This window comes from Ptiloglossa arizonensis, chromosome 1, assembly GCF_051014685.1.
Source record: "Ptiloglossa arizonensis isolate GNS036 chromosome 1, iyPtiAriz1_principal, whole genome shotgun sequence".
NCBI classification, from domain to species: domain Eukaryota; kingdom Metazoa; phylum Arthropoda; class Insecta; order Hymenoptera; family Colletidae; genus Ptiloglossa; species Ptiloglossa arizonensis.
This window is the reverse complement of record NC_135048.1, coordinates 646,178-667,515: the sequence shown is the minus strand read 5'-3', so window position 1 is coordinate 667,515 and position 21,338 is coordinate 646,178. Positions and strand designations below refer to the sequence as shown.

Below are 21,338 nucleotides of genomic sequence, written 5' to 3'. Positions count from 1 at the left end.
CACCTGTTGCAGCTACGGTCTATCTGAAAATCTTTCAGCTGTTCAACTAACCCTTAGAAATTTTCTTGCTTAGGCTTTTTCACCTTTTTAAAAAGAACATTCCTTTGTTTACAATTATAAATTCATTTTTTGATTGATGCCGATTGAAACCGATGCTGAGAGCGTCGTTGTGATAAGTAGTGGCTTATATAGCTCATTTCAACAACCTTTACTCTGGCATTATCTTTATTTGGCAAATATACCGTGTATTGCGTCCTGCTTGATAAAGTGTTTACATTATTTTTATTCTTCTGGTGCTTTTTCTCTCATTATTGTACATCAATGTTAATGAAAATGTAGTCGATGATCCTGATAGACCACATTATTAGTATATTTTAAGCTCTCAGAATGTTTTGTAAAATGTTACAATAAAATTGAAGACAAACAAAGATTATTAAAGAACAGCGAATAAAATAATTACGAAACACTTTTTCGTTCGTTATTTACTTTAAGAAACATGTAACGAATATCTATATTTTCCGTTTAATAAATTTAAATATTATTTACAGGGAGAGGCGCGAGTTTTACTGAGTCTTTTACCTGTTCCTTTTTCTGCTCACAAGATAGCTGAAGAGTGGAGCGCAGGTGTCGAGTTGGCTTTCGCAAACTTTGGCAGTCGCCAGACATTTCCATCGTATGATGTTAGTATCACTTGCATTAACTTTCTCTGTAGAAATTTAAATTTTTTGTGTTTTTTTAATTATGTAACTTATTACGGATCGACGAGGTAAATCTACCTGTTTTATGGTGTATGACTAAATGATCGCATGAGTAGATTTATCGTATGTCTACACTGCACCACATTGGTCATTTACAATTACACACTATAAGCGTTATTTATGTTAATTGTATACAACAAAATTAAAGGTAGACAATAAGATCGTAAGTGCTGCGAGTCTGATGATCTCTCAGTTTCTCTCAGATCTCGATCGAGTACAGTTTGTAAAACTTTCATCTTGCATATAAAGAAAACTTTTAGGTTTATATATTATTTCATTAAATAAAAATGATTTTTTGTAACATTATATCATTACATTTACCATTTCATTTACATTATTTTTCTAACTACACTTGCATAACTTACAGGTACGCATTCACTTACTAATACTCTCATTTTTCCTAATACTCTCTTGTTCCTGTAACTTGCCTTTTCAATGTTCACTTTTTGCAATCAGTTTTATAATATATTCTTCAATATAAATTTTCGTAACAGATCATCTACGATTTGCATCTTCTCTATAACATCCTTACCACTCTGTGCATTCTGTAACACTTGGTTTATTTCTGAATACAATTCGTTGACTGATAGTGTAGATCAAAACTGTTGGTGTCAATCTTCTTGTGGCGGCGATTTTTAAGAAATATATATATACTATAGGAAAATACTCGGGTAGAAGTAATCTTTAGGCTTGGATTTAGTTAAAAATTAGACAGCGAGTACGAAGTTCGGATGAGGTCATGGATTTGAAGAAGAATTTTCGGTTGTTTAGAAAGGATAATTTGGGGGTGAAGTACTGTTATTGAAAATAAATGTTAGTACATAACTTTCTTCATTCATTATTTCTACATTTTTTCTACACATCACTTTCTCTTCCTTTCCTCTCCATTTTAACACTTTCACGTTTACTAAATACACTGTATAATGAATCATTTCGTGTTAAATGTCCATACATTTTTACTCAGTCTGCAAGTGGCTGGTTAACCATCGTCTACATCTTATCCCTACCACATTTATGACGGTTTGGACCCCATTAGCGGTGTTGAAAAGGCGGAAGACGATCGAAACTGCGAAGGACCGGATGCGATAAATTGCATCGATAATCAACCGTTTCTCCGGAAACTCGAATTCATATTCGATCAGATCAGGTTCATTCCACGACATCTGCACGAAAATGTGAGCTACCAGCACTTGTTCAAATAGTTTTCCTCCATCGTCGAAAAGACAAATGGACTGACATGCGAACGGAGAATTCGTTTTTTATCCGGAGTTCTTCCGAATGGTTATGGCCATGGTTATGGTTTTTCTTCGATGACCCCTAACTCAGCGGATCAGGTGTTCGGATTTGCTGGTTCGCTCTTACAATTAGTGTTAGGACATTGTTAGGAATGTTTTACGTACTTTAGTTAATTTTATTCTCGTTTATGTATTGCACAAAATTGATTTATTGTAATACCGCTAAGAATTAGAAAATAACATTTTTCACTGCCGAAAGTTTTCTGTTTCAGTTAGAACAATCTCTTTTATAAGCAATTGGCGTCAATCGCACAGTTTAGTACATACATTAGTATAGGTGGACGACACCAATTATCGTCAGTTACATTAAAACTTAAATTAAACAATTAGAATCATAACGAAATAACATCTACACAGCAAATTTAATATTACAATATTTTGACTGAAGAAATACATGCCGCCTATGTTTAAGTATCTTTCTACGAATCGGCAACGAATGTGTTAAACCAATGTGACAGTTTCCAACCAAGCCTATAACTTTGGTTACTTTTCGTGTTTTTAAATTTGTTTTTTACTAGACATTTTTCAAACATCAAAGAAGTGACAAATTTGAAAGAAAGAATCAATGGCTTCAAAAGTTTAGATCCAAACTACCTTTTATCAAATTACAGCAGAGGCAACAATTTCAAAAAGTTTTGCAATAAATTTGTTTCAGATTTTTATCTGACTCAGACATAAAAACATTTCTTTTTTAAATAAAAAATTGAGAATGGTTTATATTTATGCTAATTCATTTGTATTAGGACGGAGAAAACTTTGAAAACACTCCTGATATCTTACTTGGCACAAAATGGACAGGAATATGGATAACGTGGAGTGATGGCTTCATATCTGCAGGTGTTGATGGTTCAATGAAGCCATTGGTTATGCAAGAATATAAAAGGAAACACGGCATTACAAGTTTATATCCAAAAACATTTTTGTATTATGGACTTCGAGGGACAAACGTTTTTTGGAGTGCTGAATTTTGCCAAACTCGTATGTTGTTAATTATTTGATACCAAAGTCACTAAATATGAAATATTATTATCAGTATTACATCATCATTTAACAAAATTTATTTCCAACAGTGTATTAAAGTTTAAATTTTAGGCTACAGTTTTGTTCTTTTTTTTGTATGATGCTACTGAAGGTTTAGTTATTTGAAATAAGTACGTGTTCCTTCTCTGACTTGGACCATAGTTTATTAATCTCGGTTGCGTACACTAGTGTTTAGGCAGAACGAGGAGTGTTTAGAACAATCTAAAGCACAATTTCAAAAGTTACATCTATATACATATAAAGAGGACTCACCTCACTTCTTCCTTGTGACTTTAGTGTGCTTATTCGGTGAGGTGTTAAGATGGGGAAATCGAACTAAATACTAAATACTAATCGTAAAACTCCCAATAATCACTTCAACAAAATTTATTGTACACTAAAGGTTAGCTCTTGATGAGCTAATGATACTTTCATTAGATTTTTAAAAAACAGCTTGTAATAGAACTCGTAGAATTCGGAAAACTTATTAAACGAATCCTAAAACCCGATATTAACCAGAAATTTTAGTAGCGATAATCACGTTTGAAGGTTATCCAAAACTTATGCTAGAGGAAAAAAGTTGAGAAATTGTTAACTAATATAAATTAAATCTTAATAGAAAATCGCCAACTTACTTCAATATAAGCAATGGGTCTTTCAGTGCAATAAACCTAGCAATACGCAGCACAAGATTAGTTCTACACACGAAGAAGAAAGTCTTCAACAATTTACACAGCAGTGTAAAAAGAAGTCTTTAAATTAACTAAAATTAATAAAACCAGAGACGGAATGATATTCTGATAGAACGAAAATTGAAAAAACGAGACTAAGGGAAGTCATTATATATTCAATAGAGTTAAGAAGTACTTATCAATTAAAAATCTAATAGAAATAAAAAATCCAAGAGTAAAATTTTGTAGAATAATTAAGAAAAATAAAAAGAAGTCATGGAAAGAATTCACATCGGCCATAGCAAGCCTGACACTTACAAACGAAGTTACTCCTGGATACATACCCTTCAATATCTCTCACATATTCGTCACACACATTCCATACATACTCATGGTATACTTTGGCTGACACTAATGTCGGTGGCTTTAGGTAAATCTCTAAAAAGTAATAATAACCTCGCTAAAAAAAAAAGTACAGTGCAGATTCCAAAGTTCAATGTCCCGGTGATAAAACTTGATATTGGAATTTTTTAAAGCGTGAGCAGGATTTCAAGTTGAAGAATTTTAAATGAATTGACACAATCAGCAGTGTTATCATTACTTTGAAAGGCTTTAAATTTCAAAATGCCTTTTATTACATTGTTATACAGTTACTTTTCCTTTTACAAGGAACTTCGAAAATATTTTTCAGATATTTTAAAGTACTCTAGTAATTTTCTCGCAGATCATAAATATAATCAGAAATAATAAACTGTTTACTTTCATTGCTGAATAATATAATGGTTACCGAAATTATATATACCGAATAATACCGAAACCATTTTTGAGAAAGAAGCATTTTGAGGGCTTGTTTTTCGTGTGGGAGATCTTCTTAAAACTTTCCTAACCCTTTTTTTTCTAACGCCGGGGAAATCTTCAAAAGATTCCCTTTCCGACTACGCCTTAGCCTCGGTAAGGGCGGGGTGGAAGAGGCCAGGTCTCTCCTCCCCCGTCGTGGGCGTAGTCGCACGTTGACGCATCCACATACACACACATACGCACGCGTATGGCACATCGGGATGGCATTGAAACAACCTCTCTCTTCCCGATTTTTGTCAGCACAGCAATGTGATAAAATGTTAAAAGTCGTATCGTATGTTTCTTTTATTTTCAGATTGTGAGGTTCATACAACATTTGGAATTAATTTTTCTAGAGTTTGGTCCATGGAACAGAATAATGCCACAAATGATGTGCGATTTCATGTTCGTGCAAGCCAGAATATTCATATTCGGTTATATCCAACACCAGCAATGGAATATCCTTCTATAACGGTAAACATTTTCTCTTTCTAAATTCAAATCTTTTTCAAATGATGTGACCAAACAGAATTTCGTTACGAAGGTCAGTCCCAATTATTTCAAAATACGATTACCCTCTAAAATAAAAAATTCTAAATTATTATTGCAATGCTGTTCAGGTTGAAGGTGTGACCATATTTACTATTTTTTATTACTATCTTATCATGTATCATTCTGTCGTGATAACCAAATATTTCAGAAAATTTATAGTTTCCATTTATATGTTAAATCTCACTGGTTTAAGATTGCTAATGCTATACAAAATGTTAAAATTTTTCAAGGACCAACTCTTGGATACTAAAAAAAAGTGTACAGAGTGTTCCATTTAGTATACACACGATTTCGAATTGTTCGATATTTAAAAAGAATGTTTCAAAGAGAACTTATCCTGTATAAACTATAAGTTAATTCAACTGTACGGTTAAGGGCACTTTTTTCTCTTCTTTTTTATCATAAGGGAAATCTTCTGACGATTTTCTAGATTCATTGAAATTAGGTTGAAGGTAATGTTGGATTCCCCGTCCCGACACTTCGAGTGCGGAATTGAGAGGGGGAGGGGATGTTGTTACGTCCAAATCACCCTCCTGGTGTAAGGCTCAAACTCGCGAACTCCTCAATTGTGCCGCGTTAAAGGAGGAATGGAAGTATAAGCAGAATTGCTATACTTCAGTAATAAGTCAGAAAGCTAGTACTTCAGACTAATAAGTCATTGAAGATGTCTTTTCCCTTACCATCAGCGTAATTACGCGCACGTGTACAAACACACACACACACACCTCCGGATGGCAAGAGACGACAAACCTCTCGGTTGCCGAGATCAGTTTGAAAGGAGTCGAAGAACCTTAAGGGGAGGGGACGGGGGCGTGTAGTGAGTGATTAATGGGGCGGTGCAACATGACTAACTTATAAAAAGAGGCCACGCCCTATACTTTTTCTCCCCGCTGTGTATAGAACTCACCATACTTGATAACGAGAGGTTCTTTTCAATTCCTCCATCCATGCGGGGCACATCTTCTCATCCATCCATGCGGGGCACACCTCTAGGATGATTTGTGTCGTATCCTGGTTGTCGAGGTGGTATCAGTAATGCGCCATCTCTCTTTTTCTATGATACGGATACCGTCGAAAGCAATTGTTGCGGCACGCAAAAGTCCACGCCCTATCGTTTATGGCTGGATTAGCGCGGGTATCGAGCACGTCCTCGGTACACGTGCAATCCACTAGCAAGCTAACAACCCTACCTGGGTTCTTGGAGGTCTGCTAAGCAGTTGCGGGGTCATTAAGGCGACTTTCGCATCTTTATGATTTTTAACAATTTTGACTTCCAGGAACCCTCGGTTTGCAACTAACAATCCCACTCCAGATTTCCCTTTCCTCCGACACAGTTTATCCACCTCCCAAATTCCTCAGCCAATAGCATTTCAAACGGAACACATAAAACGGAGGGTTGACACGCGGAGGAGACACAAGTCAGACAATTTTGCCAAGACACGATTCAAACAATTCTGCCAACAATTTTCGACATTCACACAATTCGACAATTCTGCCAAGACAAGTCTGACAATTTTTGCCAACCACTCAACTAAACAATTTTGCCAATCAGTTTGACACAGACTCAAACAAGCGAACATTTCGCCATCAGTTTAACACTTTACTACAAGTAACATACAAGTTCGACAGTTACACAAGACACAAGAGCTCAACACAAGTCACAAGAGTTCGACAAACAAATTACAACAAACCAGAGTTCGGTGGCTAGAGTTCCGTGGCCAGTTTACACAAAATATACAACCTACCAACTTTCGCCAACTCTACGCTAAATACAGCGTTGTTAAACGTAACAAGACTTCATTTCTTTAAATTTCCAACGATCTCGACACCCCTAAAAAGCTGTCGAGAAGTGTGGACGACGAGACGCTCCAATTCAACACCTCCTGTCGTCCAACACGCTACAGCAACCATATCCGGAGAGTACTTCTATCTTTTTTTTCTTCATAAAGGATATGTTTCAAAGATACTTTGACCCTGTTAGGGGGGGGGGGGGATTTCTTGCATTTGGCGTTACTGCATGTGGAACCTACTTATAAAAACCCATCCGTTACGAAATGGATATTAATAATATTCTTATGTTTCATTATTATTGTAAAACATATGTAATTAGAATATGTCTAATGTCAATATTTGATATAGGTAACGATAAATAAAGATATTACAATGCTAATTTTCCAAGAAAACGAAGAATCCATGAAGCACTATTTAAAAGAAATTCCAACTAGAGGCATACTTGATTTTTGGACTTGGAAAGAATTTAGCATCAGGTTGGTACATTTACCTATCGGAAATGTAAGATTTTAATTTACTTTTATAATTTTTACATAATACTAAATCTTGCAGCATTTTTGGAGAACATTTTCGTTTATTTTCGCAAAAAGTCAGGGCAGCGGTTGAACTGTTGTATATAAGTAACATTTTCTTTGCGTCTTTAAGATGGTTCAGCATTGGAAGTGAAAACACAATAGCACAATGGACACTGTTTTGTACTCCAGAAGGTAAAATGCCATTATTTGGTCTATAGGGATTCACATGTGTTTATCATTGAATGTATATAATGCTTTTATTATTAATAATATATTTCTTGATTCATTTAATGCATTCAAGTTCTTAATTTTTTTTTGCTTATCCAATTTTATATATCGAATCGTTTTTATTATAAGTATCATGGCAATAGAATAATTGAGAGATTCTTAATTAGTAAGCGCATGCACTTTTAAAAGTGATAATCATACTTGTTGCATTACAAGTCTAAATGGCTTGTAACGTTTTCGTCGTTATAAAACATTTGATCGTCATCGTGAGGCTCGAATCAACCTAACTCAGACAAAAATTTGACATCACTTAGACGATAGGGCAAGGATAGGGCCTTATCAATCTATTGTAAAAAAAAACTCAAGGACACTTTCATCCTAGCAGAATTAGTTGACGATATTTGTATTTTTTTATCAACCCTTTCACCGATCATCTACTGTATTTACCTGATCACTCTCACTGAAATCATTGCAATACACATGACATTTACAACTTTTTGCTACTCATACGATCAATTCGACATAACCGACGTCTTCTCGGTTATCTGCATCGGTGAATTAATCAATTACAATACAATACATAATACAAACAGTATTTCTAAATAAACAGTAACAACACGAATTAGACATAATTCATTTCCATTCGACTCTAGACCGTTAATTCGTCATAATAATAGCATATTCTTAGGATTCCAATCTTATAAAAAGGTGCTACAGAATGTTGGGCTGTTTTACAAACGAATATGTTTTACACTCAACAGTATTGGAATAATATTATTAATTTATTTCATAGATGTATGGTTTGGTCATTTTTGTTATATCATTTTTATTACTATTTTTAAAAATGACAAAAATAATTCACCTAATATTAGGTGAATCTTTTTATTCGTTACTTTTGTATGAGACGTATGAGAAATAATATGACTTTAAAAGTAAAATTCAGTGAAAATTGGAAAACAAAATTTATTTTTATGAAATACTATAACAGCGGCGGATGCTGTTGAAGAACCTACATCACCAAACTGTATCTCTGATTCAAAAGCTTATGAGTATAAGGGTACACAGTGGACAAGCGATACAGAACTTCCATGTATTCCTTGGATATCAAAAACGGTAAATAATAATATTTTAACGTATAACAACAGCCGACTTCAGAATATGGAATTTAAGAATGTATGCGATAATAAATAATTTTTAGAGAATTTTTAATTTATGGGAAATAAATCTAATTAAAAATTTTTCGATTTGTGGGTCAAGAACCCCATGTTAAAAGTTCTAGGGTTAAATCTAATTATTTTAGAATTTTAAATCTTTAATGATTTTCAATCAGGTGCCCAGTGAAGACAAACTCGATAATAAATTTGTTGACGGGTCTGCTTTGAAAGCTTTGAATAAATGTAGAAATCCTACTCGTGATATCAACGGTCCTTACTGTTATGTCTTTGCATCTGAAAAAGATGAAACTATTTCCAAAAAGTATTGTTCACTTCGGAATTGCAGATCATCAGGTAATCAATCTAAAGGTAGAACTACTCTATATTTAAGAAAAAAAAAAAGATTTGTTATTATATGAATATTTAAATAAATTTTATTTAAACAAATAAGGCGAGATATTTAAGATAAAAATTTTAAACGTCTTCGTGACGTTTGATGTTCTAATAAAAATTTGAGAATGGCAATATTTAATCGAAAATAAGTGTCAGGTTGCGAGATTGAGAGAGATAATGAGAAACAGGCAAAGCCTCATTGGCGTAGTTGTAACATATTACTATTATATAATAGTTATATCTGATACAGGACAACAATTTTTGCTATTTTTTTACAATATGCTAGAAAAACATTGGTTATATAATTACCATATAGAAGTAAGTAAATTTCTTTTTAGGAACAAAAATAATGTAATAAAATCAATCTTGCAAATTCTTTTTAAAAATTGTAGAACCTTCAACAAAAAGATAAATTACGTTAATGTGACATCGTTTAAGTACGAAATGAAAATATATTTCATTTCTAGAATGCCGAATGGCTGGAACCGCGAACGACTATGTGGGAAAATTGTCAGAAACGCGTTCTGGACGAACTTGTGATGACTGGCCAATTAAATACAATTTAAGTTCAACAACAGAACAGTCAACGAAGTCTATGTTCACTATGCATACTAAAAGACGGACACGTGTAAAACCGTTAAGAACGGGACCACCAGAAAATCCATACCCACTACTTTATGTTTCGACTACAATAACCACGACCCCAGAATATTCGACAATTCCAGTTTCAAAATCTAGTTTATTTGCAAAAGCTAAGCAAGATTGCTTTAATGATAGTTTATATCCAGATGGCAGTGCTAAAAGTGCTAGAAATTATTGCAGAAATCCGTCACGTAATATTGCTGGCACTTGGTGTTATACTACAGATCCTTCTGTACCACAAGATCTTTGCAATGTTCGAGATTGTGAAAAACCAGGTAGGCTGTCATAAAGTGATACTACTGTTCAAAGTAATGTCACTTCATAAGAAACAATTTCGATTTACAGTAACTTCCATTTAAATGCCACACGTATAGAAATTATTGTTACATTCTACTGTTATTACTTATTCAGCGTGAGTGCCCCATCGAGTTAGGTACTGCTTACGATTATAGGCGAGAACAAAAAAAATTGAATTACAACTAGCACCAAAAATTGAAATTTTTAGGGTTTATAATTATGAATTATATTTTCATGGGAGTACTATGATTGAATTAGCGATAATTTTTTTATGCGAATGAGTCCTTCAAACATTACCATATTCAGTATATATTTAATTTGTTGATAATCCTTATTTGCAGATAATCAGTAGACTACAGATTTATATGTAAATACCTATTTTTCATATTGCATATGTTTTACATCTTTACATAATAAATAGGTGGAGAAGTATGTTTAATGTTTGCTGCAGATTTTACATACTTTTTTTCTAGAATAAGCTTCATTTTCAACAATTTATGCACAATGAATTATAATTCATCCTACGTTTATGTAATAACTCTGCCACCTTCTATTTATACTATAGTACACCAGTTTCATCGAAATTCGATGAAATGTAAACAATACAGATCGTAGAGGAACGATATATTAAGATGTTAGTTTAATTCCGTCATTGTCGGAATGCTGATCGTGATACCTCAACTCTTAACTATCTAAGACACTATGCCCAAAGCAAGAAGTTTAAAACGAGTCGTAATTAATAAATAGGTTAGAGAAATATCAGACGTGAATTTCATTATCGAGGAAGATAATGTTAACCGTTAAGTTAACAGTTAACTCAGCATGCAAATACTGTAGTTCATAGGAGACATGGCAGTGGCATAATAATACCGAAGCAAGTACAAGTAGCCAGCAACCAAACACAAATCAATTTTGTAGATGACTTATGTCAAGCAGTGGTAACTGTAAAAATTCTTTGATGGTATCTAGATAATCCAGTGCAGACAAATTTTCTTAAAATATACACACATAAAAGCATACCAGATGAATCCATTCTCAAAAAAAGTTACCCCTACGATGTTTATAAATTGACTATTCAAAACATTCGAAAAGATACCGTAGAACACAATATTTAGATATTTTTGGATGAAACGACTGATAACGTCGGTCGTTATATTGCGAATTTAATTGGTGGAAAGCATTACAATTTCTGAATGCATTCCAGCACATGCTGCAATGGCTTTGTACAAAATACCCTTCCCTCGAATCATAAACTTTTGATTCATGGACCAGATATTGTACTTGACCAGGTATCATATGCGAGTTCGCCAACTTTTGATTTACGAATCAGATATTAAAAATGCAATAGTACCGTTCGAACAATTAGCTGAAGATGCTCAAAAAACATATTACAAACTTTTCTGATCATTCAGATAATTAGATTCGAGAAGAATATCGAGAATCCACAATAATCGGCATGTTCTCAATAATTAAATTAATTAACACTAGTTCTGTAATTTTACACCTGGGATTTAAAATAATTACGTTATGCAGAGAAATGTTACCAAAAGCCAAAAACTTCTTTTTGAAGAAACGTATTTGAATTTTTAAACGTAATCTTCGATTAGTTTCCTTCAGCAGTAATATAAATACAACAAAATTTTTTTAGATATATATTTTATATGTACGATCTTTAAGAAATATTCAATTTATTTCATTTATTTAATAGTTATTTATATTAATATCCAAGCATAGTACGTACTCGCTCCACTACGCGTCGTCGATACTTGCCGTATAGGGGTTCTGTATAGAATTTATTAAATTAAGTTGTTGCACAGTTTGTTTGAATAATCTCTATATTTCGAAATTTTTATATAATATTTGAAGATGCTTGTCTATAATTTATTATTTTTATCGTTAATTACTATTCATTTTTATCAATAAAATAATTATGTTAAAACGTCGAAATAATTCAGTTCCATTAATTTATTATTTATATATTACACAAAATACATATTGCTCGAAATTTCTATGAAGTTACTCTTTGCATCACTTGTTAAAGGAAAATATGTTTCATATTTTTTAAATTTAAAGAGTACTAAGTTGTTCAATAAGTTTTATCGAACAACAAAACTTATTGAACAACCTATTATATTATACTCATTTAACAACACGAAGTTGTTGATAGTTGTTTTGTACTATGTCTTGTACAGATAAGAATCATAATTATCTGTATAGTCTAATAATATTAACAAACTGATCATTATTAATTCTAATTTACAGAAAAAAATACTATTCTTATTAGAGGAAATGCTGTGGGCAGGCGTTTATATGTTTTACCTGAATATCGTTTCGAAGGTCTACGTTTTGCCGTGAAGGCTTGGGAACCAGATCAACCAGATTCCATTACATTTGTCTTTACAGCCGATGATGGTTTCAAATCACGTTACATCCTTAAAATAGGAGCTTTGGATAACGAAAAAGTACTTCTTTATTATGAATCAGAAACTGAAGGTAGTTGGCAACCACCATAAATTTGTTACTTTTTTCCATAAAAATCCGTATTTCTTAGTTAATTTCTTTTTATTGGCATCCTTACATATTTTATTGGCCCCCTGCATATTAAGTTACACGAACAAAAATTCATATGATCGAAATTTTTTAAAATATGTTGTTGAACATTGTTGCGAAATGATGGTTTCCACTACTATTTATACGAACGAAATGGTGTGATAATTTTCTAGATACGAGCAAAGTATTTACTTGATAGTAAAAATACAATAGTTATTTGTTGATGAGAAATTCCTTTAGACTAACTTCTTTTTGCTTGTTTCGAATTTACATACAAAAAGTTTGTAGTGGTTCTACAGTTAAATAGTTTATTGCTGCACCATTAACGCTGTTGAAAATATGGTAGATACAATATAACACGCATAGTATAGTTTTCATTGGTTTATTTAATTTCTTTCATTCGTATACCAATTTACTAAATGTAAAGACATTTTAGATTCCCATAAAACAGTCGTTTGGTAAAGTGTGTACGAATGGATAATTTATTCTGAGACATAAAAGCAACGAAAAAATTGATTCTTAATTTCCTTAATCACAGCGCACCAAATCAAAAGGCTGAATACTGTAAAATAACAGTAACAGTAGTATGTGTTTAATGTAAAAGTATAAATTTAGTTCTCCAACAATCTTTATTTAAAGTCGGAATATTTCAGCATTTTTTGTGTTTTTCACTTTTTACAACTTAGATTTTCAATTAGCAAATCTGAACAATTACGTAATATTCTGTATCTTTTTTTCGACACTTCATTGCCACCTTATTCTGCTTGCTAATATTAAGCATGTATTTAACGATATCCATGTCGATTTTAGAAACATCCTTGTACACTTCATGTCTCTCACCACTTATAAGATATTCTACTCATTTACAGCTATAACTTTAGTCAAAAAGAAAACTTTGCCACATTTACTTTATTTGGGAAAATGGAGCAACTTTGTAATTAGTATTCCTCGAGGAAAAGTCTTACTTTATTACGAAGACGATCCTATACCACTATTTGAATGGAATCATGTCGATCCATCTAATGCTTTTTTACCGATGTATTATTATTATAGTAGTGAAAGAGGACGGACTATTGGAATTACTTTCGATAAAGATTCAGGTATATTCACAATTTATTCCTACTGTAAAAGACTAAAGTGTTTTGTATATGAATAATTACAGAGATATCCACTATTCGTTTCTTGTTTTCTTTTCCGTTCGCTTCGTTCACGTATCATCGCTCCTTCTATAATGCCATCACTTTGCAAATGCTGATTCGAAATATTTTGCAATAATAACGATAGGGGATTTTACTTTACAAAGATTTATACATATGTAGAATTTCTCTTTAACGGTTCGGATGTGTTGGAAATATTTATACAAGACACGGTTACTACACATCATACTGACTTTCTCAAATGCCACTATTACAAATATAAGAATTCAAAATTGTTAAAAAAATTCTTTTATATAAAGTGTAACTATTTGTTGTTAAAAATAAATTAATTTTTAATATCAACAGGTTGCCATCTTGAAACCACAAAAACTGATCGATATGTTAAAATTTTATCGTTATCAGCGTGGAGCAAAGAAGATGTAACACATCCAGAACAAGTGACATTTCATATACGGGGAAAGGGTGTAATTTCGATACCTTTACTTCTGTTGCCTGCAACTCCAGGGTAACTGTTTACTACTTATAGTAAATATTACCTTAAAAATTACTATAAATTATTCGATGTAATATATCAATCCCATGTTAAATAATTTTACTTTTGCGATGTGGATGACGTTATATCGCGTAATCCAAAGATTTTGACATTCCACAGGCCGATATTTGTGAATCTGTTAATGAATATATAAATATGCATAAATTCACGGTACTGATATGATTCTTGCCTTATACCATTCATAATACATAATGTCATGGGAGCTATCGTGTTTATAGAGAGATCTAAATATTCGCTCAGACGAGGAAAGGTGTTATACGCAAGAAATAAATGGTACGATTAATACACTTTTTATATAAAGTGTAACTATTTTTTTGTTAAAAATAAATTAATTTTTAATATCAATTGACTGTCCAGAAAAAGACAGTCGTTTATTTCTATTAAATTGGATTCTCTTCGAGAACTTTTATGTGTTTGTGGATGGGAGGTTCCTATAACAAAAAGAAACTTATACCATATTATTTTATGTAGTCATGGCAACGACACTGATACAGTGAGAAAATCGCTATGTTTCTAGACAATGTCTGTCCTCTGCTGATTCAGTGACGGCAATCGTACCGTGTCGTGAGAAAGGGACGCTATTACAGCAGAAATAGCGAGGAACAATTTCCATTGTCCCTCATAAACGGAAAACTTTCGCTTCTAAAAATCTGGCGAACAACTGTCTGCCAATCAAGGCTGTTGTAAAGATCAGATTATAATATGTAGTTTATCATAATATGCAGGGATCTCGCGTATCCAGGAGTATAGTTTCTGTACATATGAGAATACAAAGTCCGAACAAATAAGTATACAGTAATATATTTTGACGTGACGTGAACGACGACAGTGTCGTGTTCAGTGTATTGAACAGAAAAAAAACCCAAAAGAAAAATAGCCAAACCGTTGACGACCTGCGCCAATATGGAAATAGTCCTTAAAATTGGCATCGACTATTCGCTATCGACATCTGGCACTCTTAGGATCATTGTTGCATTCATTCCAACAGAGGTATTTCACCTCTTAAACCACCCATCCGCGTGGCATCCTGGCAATGTGTGCCGCTTAATCGTTTATAGTTTAAACATTGTATTTCACTACCACTGGAAAGTTGCATATTTTTCAATTAGCAAGGCTCGGTGAAAATATCCGCCCTCAGCACCTCGACACCGACAGTATTAACCAATCACGGATAATCACTAAGATGACCGATCTTTCTTCAACGAGAGTAAGACAAAACCGAAACCATCAGAGCCACACAACGCGCAACATTTTGGTTCTACGAACCGAATCATCTTTGTCGGTCGACAGACTCTACTTCGTTACCTTAGACAAGTAGTCGAATGAACTGTATGAACTGTAATACTGACGTTTCGTCGCGCAGAGAAAAGTGTTGAAAACCCAATCAGCCTTTTAGGTAGACTATGCGTTCGAAAACGTAGTTGCTCTGTCACGTTGCGTCAACACTACACAAGTGTGATTCTGTTCGTCTCACTGGCTGCGTTAATGGACGAGGTTAGAGAGTTGTGTCAACGTTAAAAGGTTTAAAGGAAGGTTTATGACGTACGGTGGTAACCAGTGATTATCCAAGGAATAGTCTCTTAAATCGAATAATACTCAATCCAAAATCAGAAAAAATCCACCATTTTGGAGAGCAAAAATTTCTATATTTCAAAGAAAGACAAGCTGTTTATAACAATAGAGTACAAAAGTACACATCATGAGAGTTAAGACTTAATAACTACAGAGGTATAGCACTTTATAAAATGATACAGGAAAGAAAACTGGAAACAATCAATCAAAACAGGCGAACACACTGGCCTACTAGAAGAAATACTAGATACAATAGACTTTGCGATCACCAATTTCCTCCCACGTATAAGCGACATACAGGCCAAGGCAGAACTGACTTCACATCATGCACCAATCATCTTCACGCCAAACGAAAAACGACAATACATGGAACCAAAATCAATTACAACGAAATTTACATACTGGCCAGCATTCCAGGAAAACATAAATAAAAAATCTAATATGTAAGATCCCTCTTAAAACAGAAGAAGAAATTGAAAGGACTACTGAATACATTATCAAAACAATCCAAACAGCTGTATACGGAATCATATACGTAGCGGAAATTACAATATTTTAAGATGAATTAGTTTAGTAATTTAATATTTTATGTAGTAATTAGTAATTTAATATTTTATGTGGTAATTAGTAATTTAATATTTTATGATGAATTGGACTAGTACTAATTTAGTACTTTATCAAAGTGTTACACACAAACAATCGATCTGGCTTGTCCTAAACCAGGCATGTCTATCTCAACAAGTAATTTATAAAAGCAGTTAAATCATACCTCTCGTGGGTAAAACAACGGCGATGGGATAAAAAAACTTTGGTCGTTCAGTGTATGATTTGTTATAACTTCAAATCTTAAATAATTCCCATGACTTTGTCTAATATAAGTGAGATTAAAATAGAAGATAATAAAAAAATAAATGATCGACGTATCTTAAAAATTTCGAAAAACTCTTATAAAATTAAAAAAAGAGCAAATAATATCTCATTAAAGAGTAACACTGTATTGGCGTTGATTATTTAAACAAAGTTACTTTCATGGTGCCAGTACGTTTGCAACATACTGTGCAATAAAAACGATACCCTATAAAATATTAATCCTAAACGAACAACCGTTAGTTTTATTTTATAAATTTTGTTTGTGCAATGTGTGAATATTGTTGTGATTTTAGAATTAGTTATTTCTACCTTTCTATTTTATTATTTAAATGAGCATATATAGTTCATAAAAAGTTTTTACATTTTATTTATTGGAAACTGTTCTGTAATATAGCATAATACCTTTTTCTCGCGTTCATTGTACATTTGCTAAATATAGCGTTTAAGATCAAACTTATATGTATTGTTGTCATTCTCACACAACCAAAAAACATTCACCCCTTTTGCTAAATAACCCAAGCGATTAGTTGCAAATACAAAGAAATAATGATAAAAAAAAATGTATTGCTATCAAAATGTTTAAATGAGTACCTATGTATATTATAAAAGTTTTCCGTCATATATTGATATAATGGCATTATGTTTATGCGATACACTTATTCTTTTGAAGTATATTAAAACTTTAAATACAATTAATCGTTCTTTCTAAACAGATTTTATGTAATTACGTTGAGTGAAGCGGATCGCTGGGTAGTGTTGACAAGACATACATATCCTAATGTAACAATGTTTCATAGACAGAAGGCAATGATATCATTGTTTACAACGCATTCGTGGACTAACGTTACTATAAGGTAAAATTTTGCAAAAAGATAAACAAAATATAAAACTGTTATTCGACTACTGAATCTATAGCTTGTCCAACGAGACGAAATACCGAATGCGACGAGTGATTTCACAATACTCGGATTGAATGATTACGTAGAACATTTTTTCTAAACGTCATTCTTATTTTTTCGTAATTTAAATTATTTGACTTACAATTAAATTCCTTACATAATCAACAGCACATATAATAAAGAAACTATTTTTTTCAACAATCACTTCCTAAAAAAATACAATAAATATAGGATAATAACAGGATTAATGAAATAAGGTAGAAAAAGTAATTTTTTTAATTAAAAGTTTATTCTGAATCGCTGTTTGAACTACTATTACTACTATTACGCGACAACTACTACCAACAACCGAATAATGTTGGGTTCCTGTAAAAAAGAATAGAACCGATCGAATAAATAGAATAATTTGGGGGAATTGAAACAGGTGACTCGAGAGAAGAGAATAGACGTGCAGTGTAAGTTTCGAACGTTCTTTCAAACTGTTCAAAGAGCCCTTTATAATTGAGTGAGGGTTGTAAGGGTTATCCTGCAGCTGAAGAAAATAAACCAATAGTTGCAGACACTTTAACTGATCACGCAAGCATTAATGTAAACATTGGTATCTCGTCTCTTTGGATGGACTCTTGGATGGAGTTTACTAGGAATGAGGTATTAAAAATGGGTAGGCAAACGTTTACCTGAGTTTCAAATAAACATACTTATTATACAGGATGTACCACAATTAATCACCTGATTTCTGTTGCTTATTAATTGTAAACAAGGTTCAAATACACGAATGATTGTAAAATTACATTATGTATATTAATATTTCAATTTTTAATAAGTAAAATCGAAATATTATATTTAATAAAAGAAGGCTTTACTGTGTTCTCAGATTCTCGTTCTCTCAAACGCTTTTTCCATGACTGTTTCAAATATTGCGGCAATTTCTTGGCCCATGTTATATTTTAAATGTAGCTAAATTGTAGACTTTATTGATGGAAATTTATTTTTGAGAAATGCTGAATAAAAAAACACTTAAGCCATCGATTCTGAAAACCGTCAAGATCAATTAAATTCACCAAATCTTAATATTATACTGTTAGAGAATATTTTTTTTAAATGGGATATAGTGTGAGTGATGAGACATAGAGTGAGTCCAGAGGAGTCAATTTATCGAAAGGTTAAAAACAGCGTATTGGTCATTGCCTTTGTTCATTTGATTTTCAATGGTGATTTTAAATTATATTTATGGATTATATTGTCGCATTAGACTAAATTTTAGGAATTCAATTTTGAACAGTATATACTATAATACTTTTTGCTGATATTTGTAATTACAAAAGCATGAAAGGTGTACAATATAAATTGGAATACTATATATAGTCCGTATGTAGTAACACAATAATTTCTGAGTTTTTTTTACTTTTTTGATATATGCAATTCATCTTACACAATATTTTATTTAGGCGAGAAGTGTCGAAACTAATCAACTACAAAATTTGAGGACTTACTATATAAAATCATTCAATATATTTATATAGAATCATTTAAAACTAGTTACTCACATGTGCTTTTTAAAATTTTAAGGTGGCTCGGAAATATTATTGAAGTATTCTCTAACACGACGAACGTATTTTTCTACAAACACGTTAGTCCTCTTCTATTCTATTTCTTTTCAATCGGTGTTGCTTCTGGTGGCTGGATCACCTGGTCTGTAAATTGTGTGCCAATAGGTAAAAGAAGAAATGATTTATCTATATTAAATTTCTACTTGTCTATTACTAACTTTGATTTACAGTAGAAATATTAATCTTCACAGATATAGACGGACCTCCAATAGATGGTGGTTGGTCAGAGTGGGGACCATGGGCATGTAGTGCAAGTTGTAATGGTGGTTCAGGAATTAGAAAACGACGTTGTAATTCTCCAAAACCTAACATTAAAGGAGAACCATGTATAGGACCAAATACAATGACAGGTCGCTGTAACGAAATTCTTTGTGGTGACGTAACAGAAGGTAAGTGTACATAATATAATCAGAGAATTTTATTACATGGTAAGTAGTACCATGTAAAACGTATATGGCAAGAGTTGAATATAACTAAAAAATGAATCACGTAAGAGTTATAAGCAGTGTAGCCAAATTTCATTCCCTAAATTGCTGACTGAGAGGCCTGGAAGAACGGTAGGCACCGCCCTCCTGCTTCACGCATCATGCGTTAAAGGCATTAGAATCGCAATGCGATCTTTTCCCACTCTAATGCCTTTAACGCATGATGCGCAGAGGAGAAGGTACTACCGTCTCTCACTCCTCCCAGTAAGGAATTTAGGGAATACAATCTGGCCACCGTAGTCCCAACTAATAAATCTACAAACATTATATATAAACTCTGTTCAAAATGTAATCCAAATTTTTCAATGTAATCCAATTTTATGCGACAGTACATTATTTTAAAGATGTGTAGCTAGCAGAACTAGGTGCAATATATTCTAACAAATAACGTTCCTTTTTCCTTTCGTTGATTTATCGCTTAGTTTTTGCATTATACATTTTTTGTCTCCATTCGCATACGCGGCGGGTCTTCTCAAGTCTGCACAGACCAAACACTTGGGGGTCACACACTGGCTTGCGCGGTGTTCCGTAGAATCGCTGCGGTTCACCGTGGAGACATATTGCAGCTTGACACATGCAGTCTCCATGCAGTAGACGTTGGGCATGAACCTCGATTCTCGTCACCGCCTACATCATTAAAAGCCTGCCGGATTTTGACCCCCTTTCTGGCAGCCGAGAGAGGGCATCGGGTCCACACCGACCCCAGTCCAGAGAGGGACGATTGAATTTCTTCGACCTTAACGTCACGAATGCAAACCTGGCCAGTGATCTCGAGAATGTGAATCCAGGTCGCCACCGTGCTTAGGAAGCACAAACGGGATATTAAGGACGGTCAGGTCGATCATCGACTTGACTGTCCTCATTATGCCAGTTTTAGTCACGACGCTTTCCCTCCACTTTGCTAGTCCCCTTGCCTTAGGCGGTGACTAGCAACAGAAAGAATAGGCGGTCCTTATAGACACTACGCCAGGTGGGATTAGACCCGCCCTCAGTTCAGCTTGTAGGACCATCTTCCGATCTATGAGGAGCTTCACGCTTCTCATAGAAACTGTCACGGTGGGCGGGGCGCTCGCGTAACTCGTTCCTTGCAGCATTGAAGCCCTGCTAGAAGTTCGCAAAGGGCTCATCGTCGGGGCTGTTGTTACGCAGTCACACATGGAGACGTGTGGCACACTGTTTCTTAAAAACTATTGTGTTGTTTTTTCCTTCTCCTTGGATCACTGGAGAAGGGATTTAAGGTTATTGGTCCCCGTACGAGCCCCCAAATAACTGTTGTACTCGTGCGTGGTGTATGGATATATATATATTTATATTATAAGTTACAGTGATAATAGTATTAGACGTAGTGTCGGTGGTTAGTTTCGCTTTTTACTAAGGTAGATCGACCGCGTATTAAACTAAGCTAACCGTCTTTATGTCCTTGGCACGCGTCTTTTATCGTCTTTGTTGCTTAAGTATTATACCGGTCTTTCGTTTTAGTGCGTCTTTT

General features: G+C 33.5%; 1 protein-coding gene across 1 annotated transcript in view; it reads left to right on the top strand.

The window, feature by feature from the left end:
- Positions 1-2,904: 2,904 nt before the first annotated feature.
- The window catches only part of LOC143154114 (uncharacterized), a 207,580-nt gene continuing 189,146 nt past the window's right edge, over positions 2,905-21,338 (top strand). Inside the window, exons 1-14 of the mRNA XM_076325953.1 lie at positions 2,905-3,031; positions 4,898-5,055; positions 7,273-7,400; positions 7,477-7,649; positions 8,656-8,780; positions 8,998-9,175; positions 9,682-10,131; positions 12,416-12,646; positions 13,573-13,803; positions 14,206-14,365; positions 16,168-16,428; positions 17,569-17,709; positions 19,324-19,469; positions 19,556-19,753. Coding sequence (XP_076182068.1) covers positions 2,905-3,031; positions 4,898-5,055; positions 7,273-7,400; positions 7,477-7,649; positions 8,656-8,780; positions 8,998-9,175; positions 9,682-10,131; positions 12,416-12,646; positions 13,573-13,803; positions 14,206-14,365; positions 16,168-16,428; positions 17,569-17,709; positions 19,324-19,469; positions 19,556-19,753 — 2,707 coding nt within the window. The remainder of the gene's footprint in view (positions 3,032-4,897; positions 5,056-7,272; positions 7,401-7,476; positions 7,650-8,655; positions 8,781-8,997; positions 9,176-9,681; positions 10,132-12,415; positions 12,647-13,572; positions 13,804-14,205; positions 14,366-16,167; positions 16,429-17,568; positions 17,710-19,323; positions 19,470-19,555; positions 19,754-21,338) is intronic.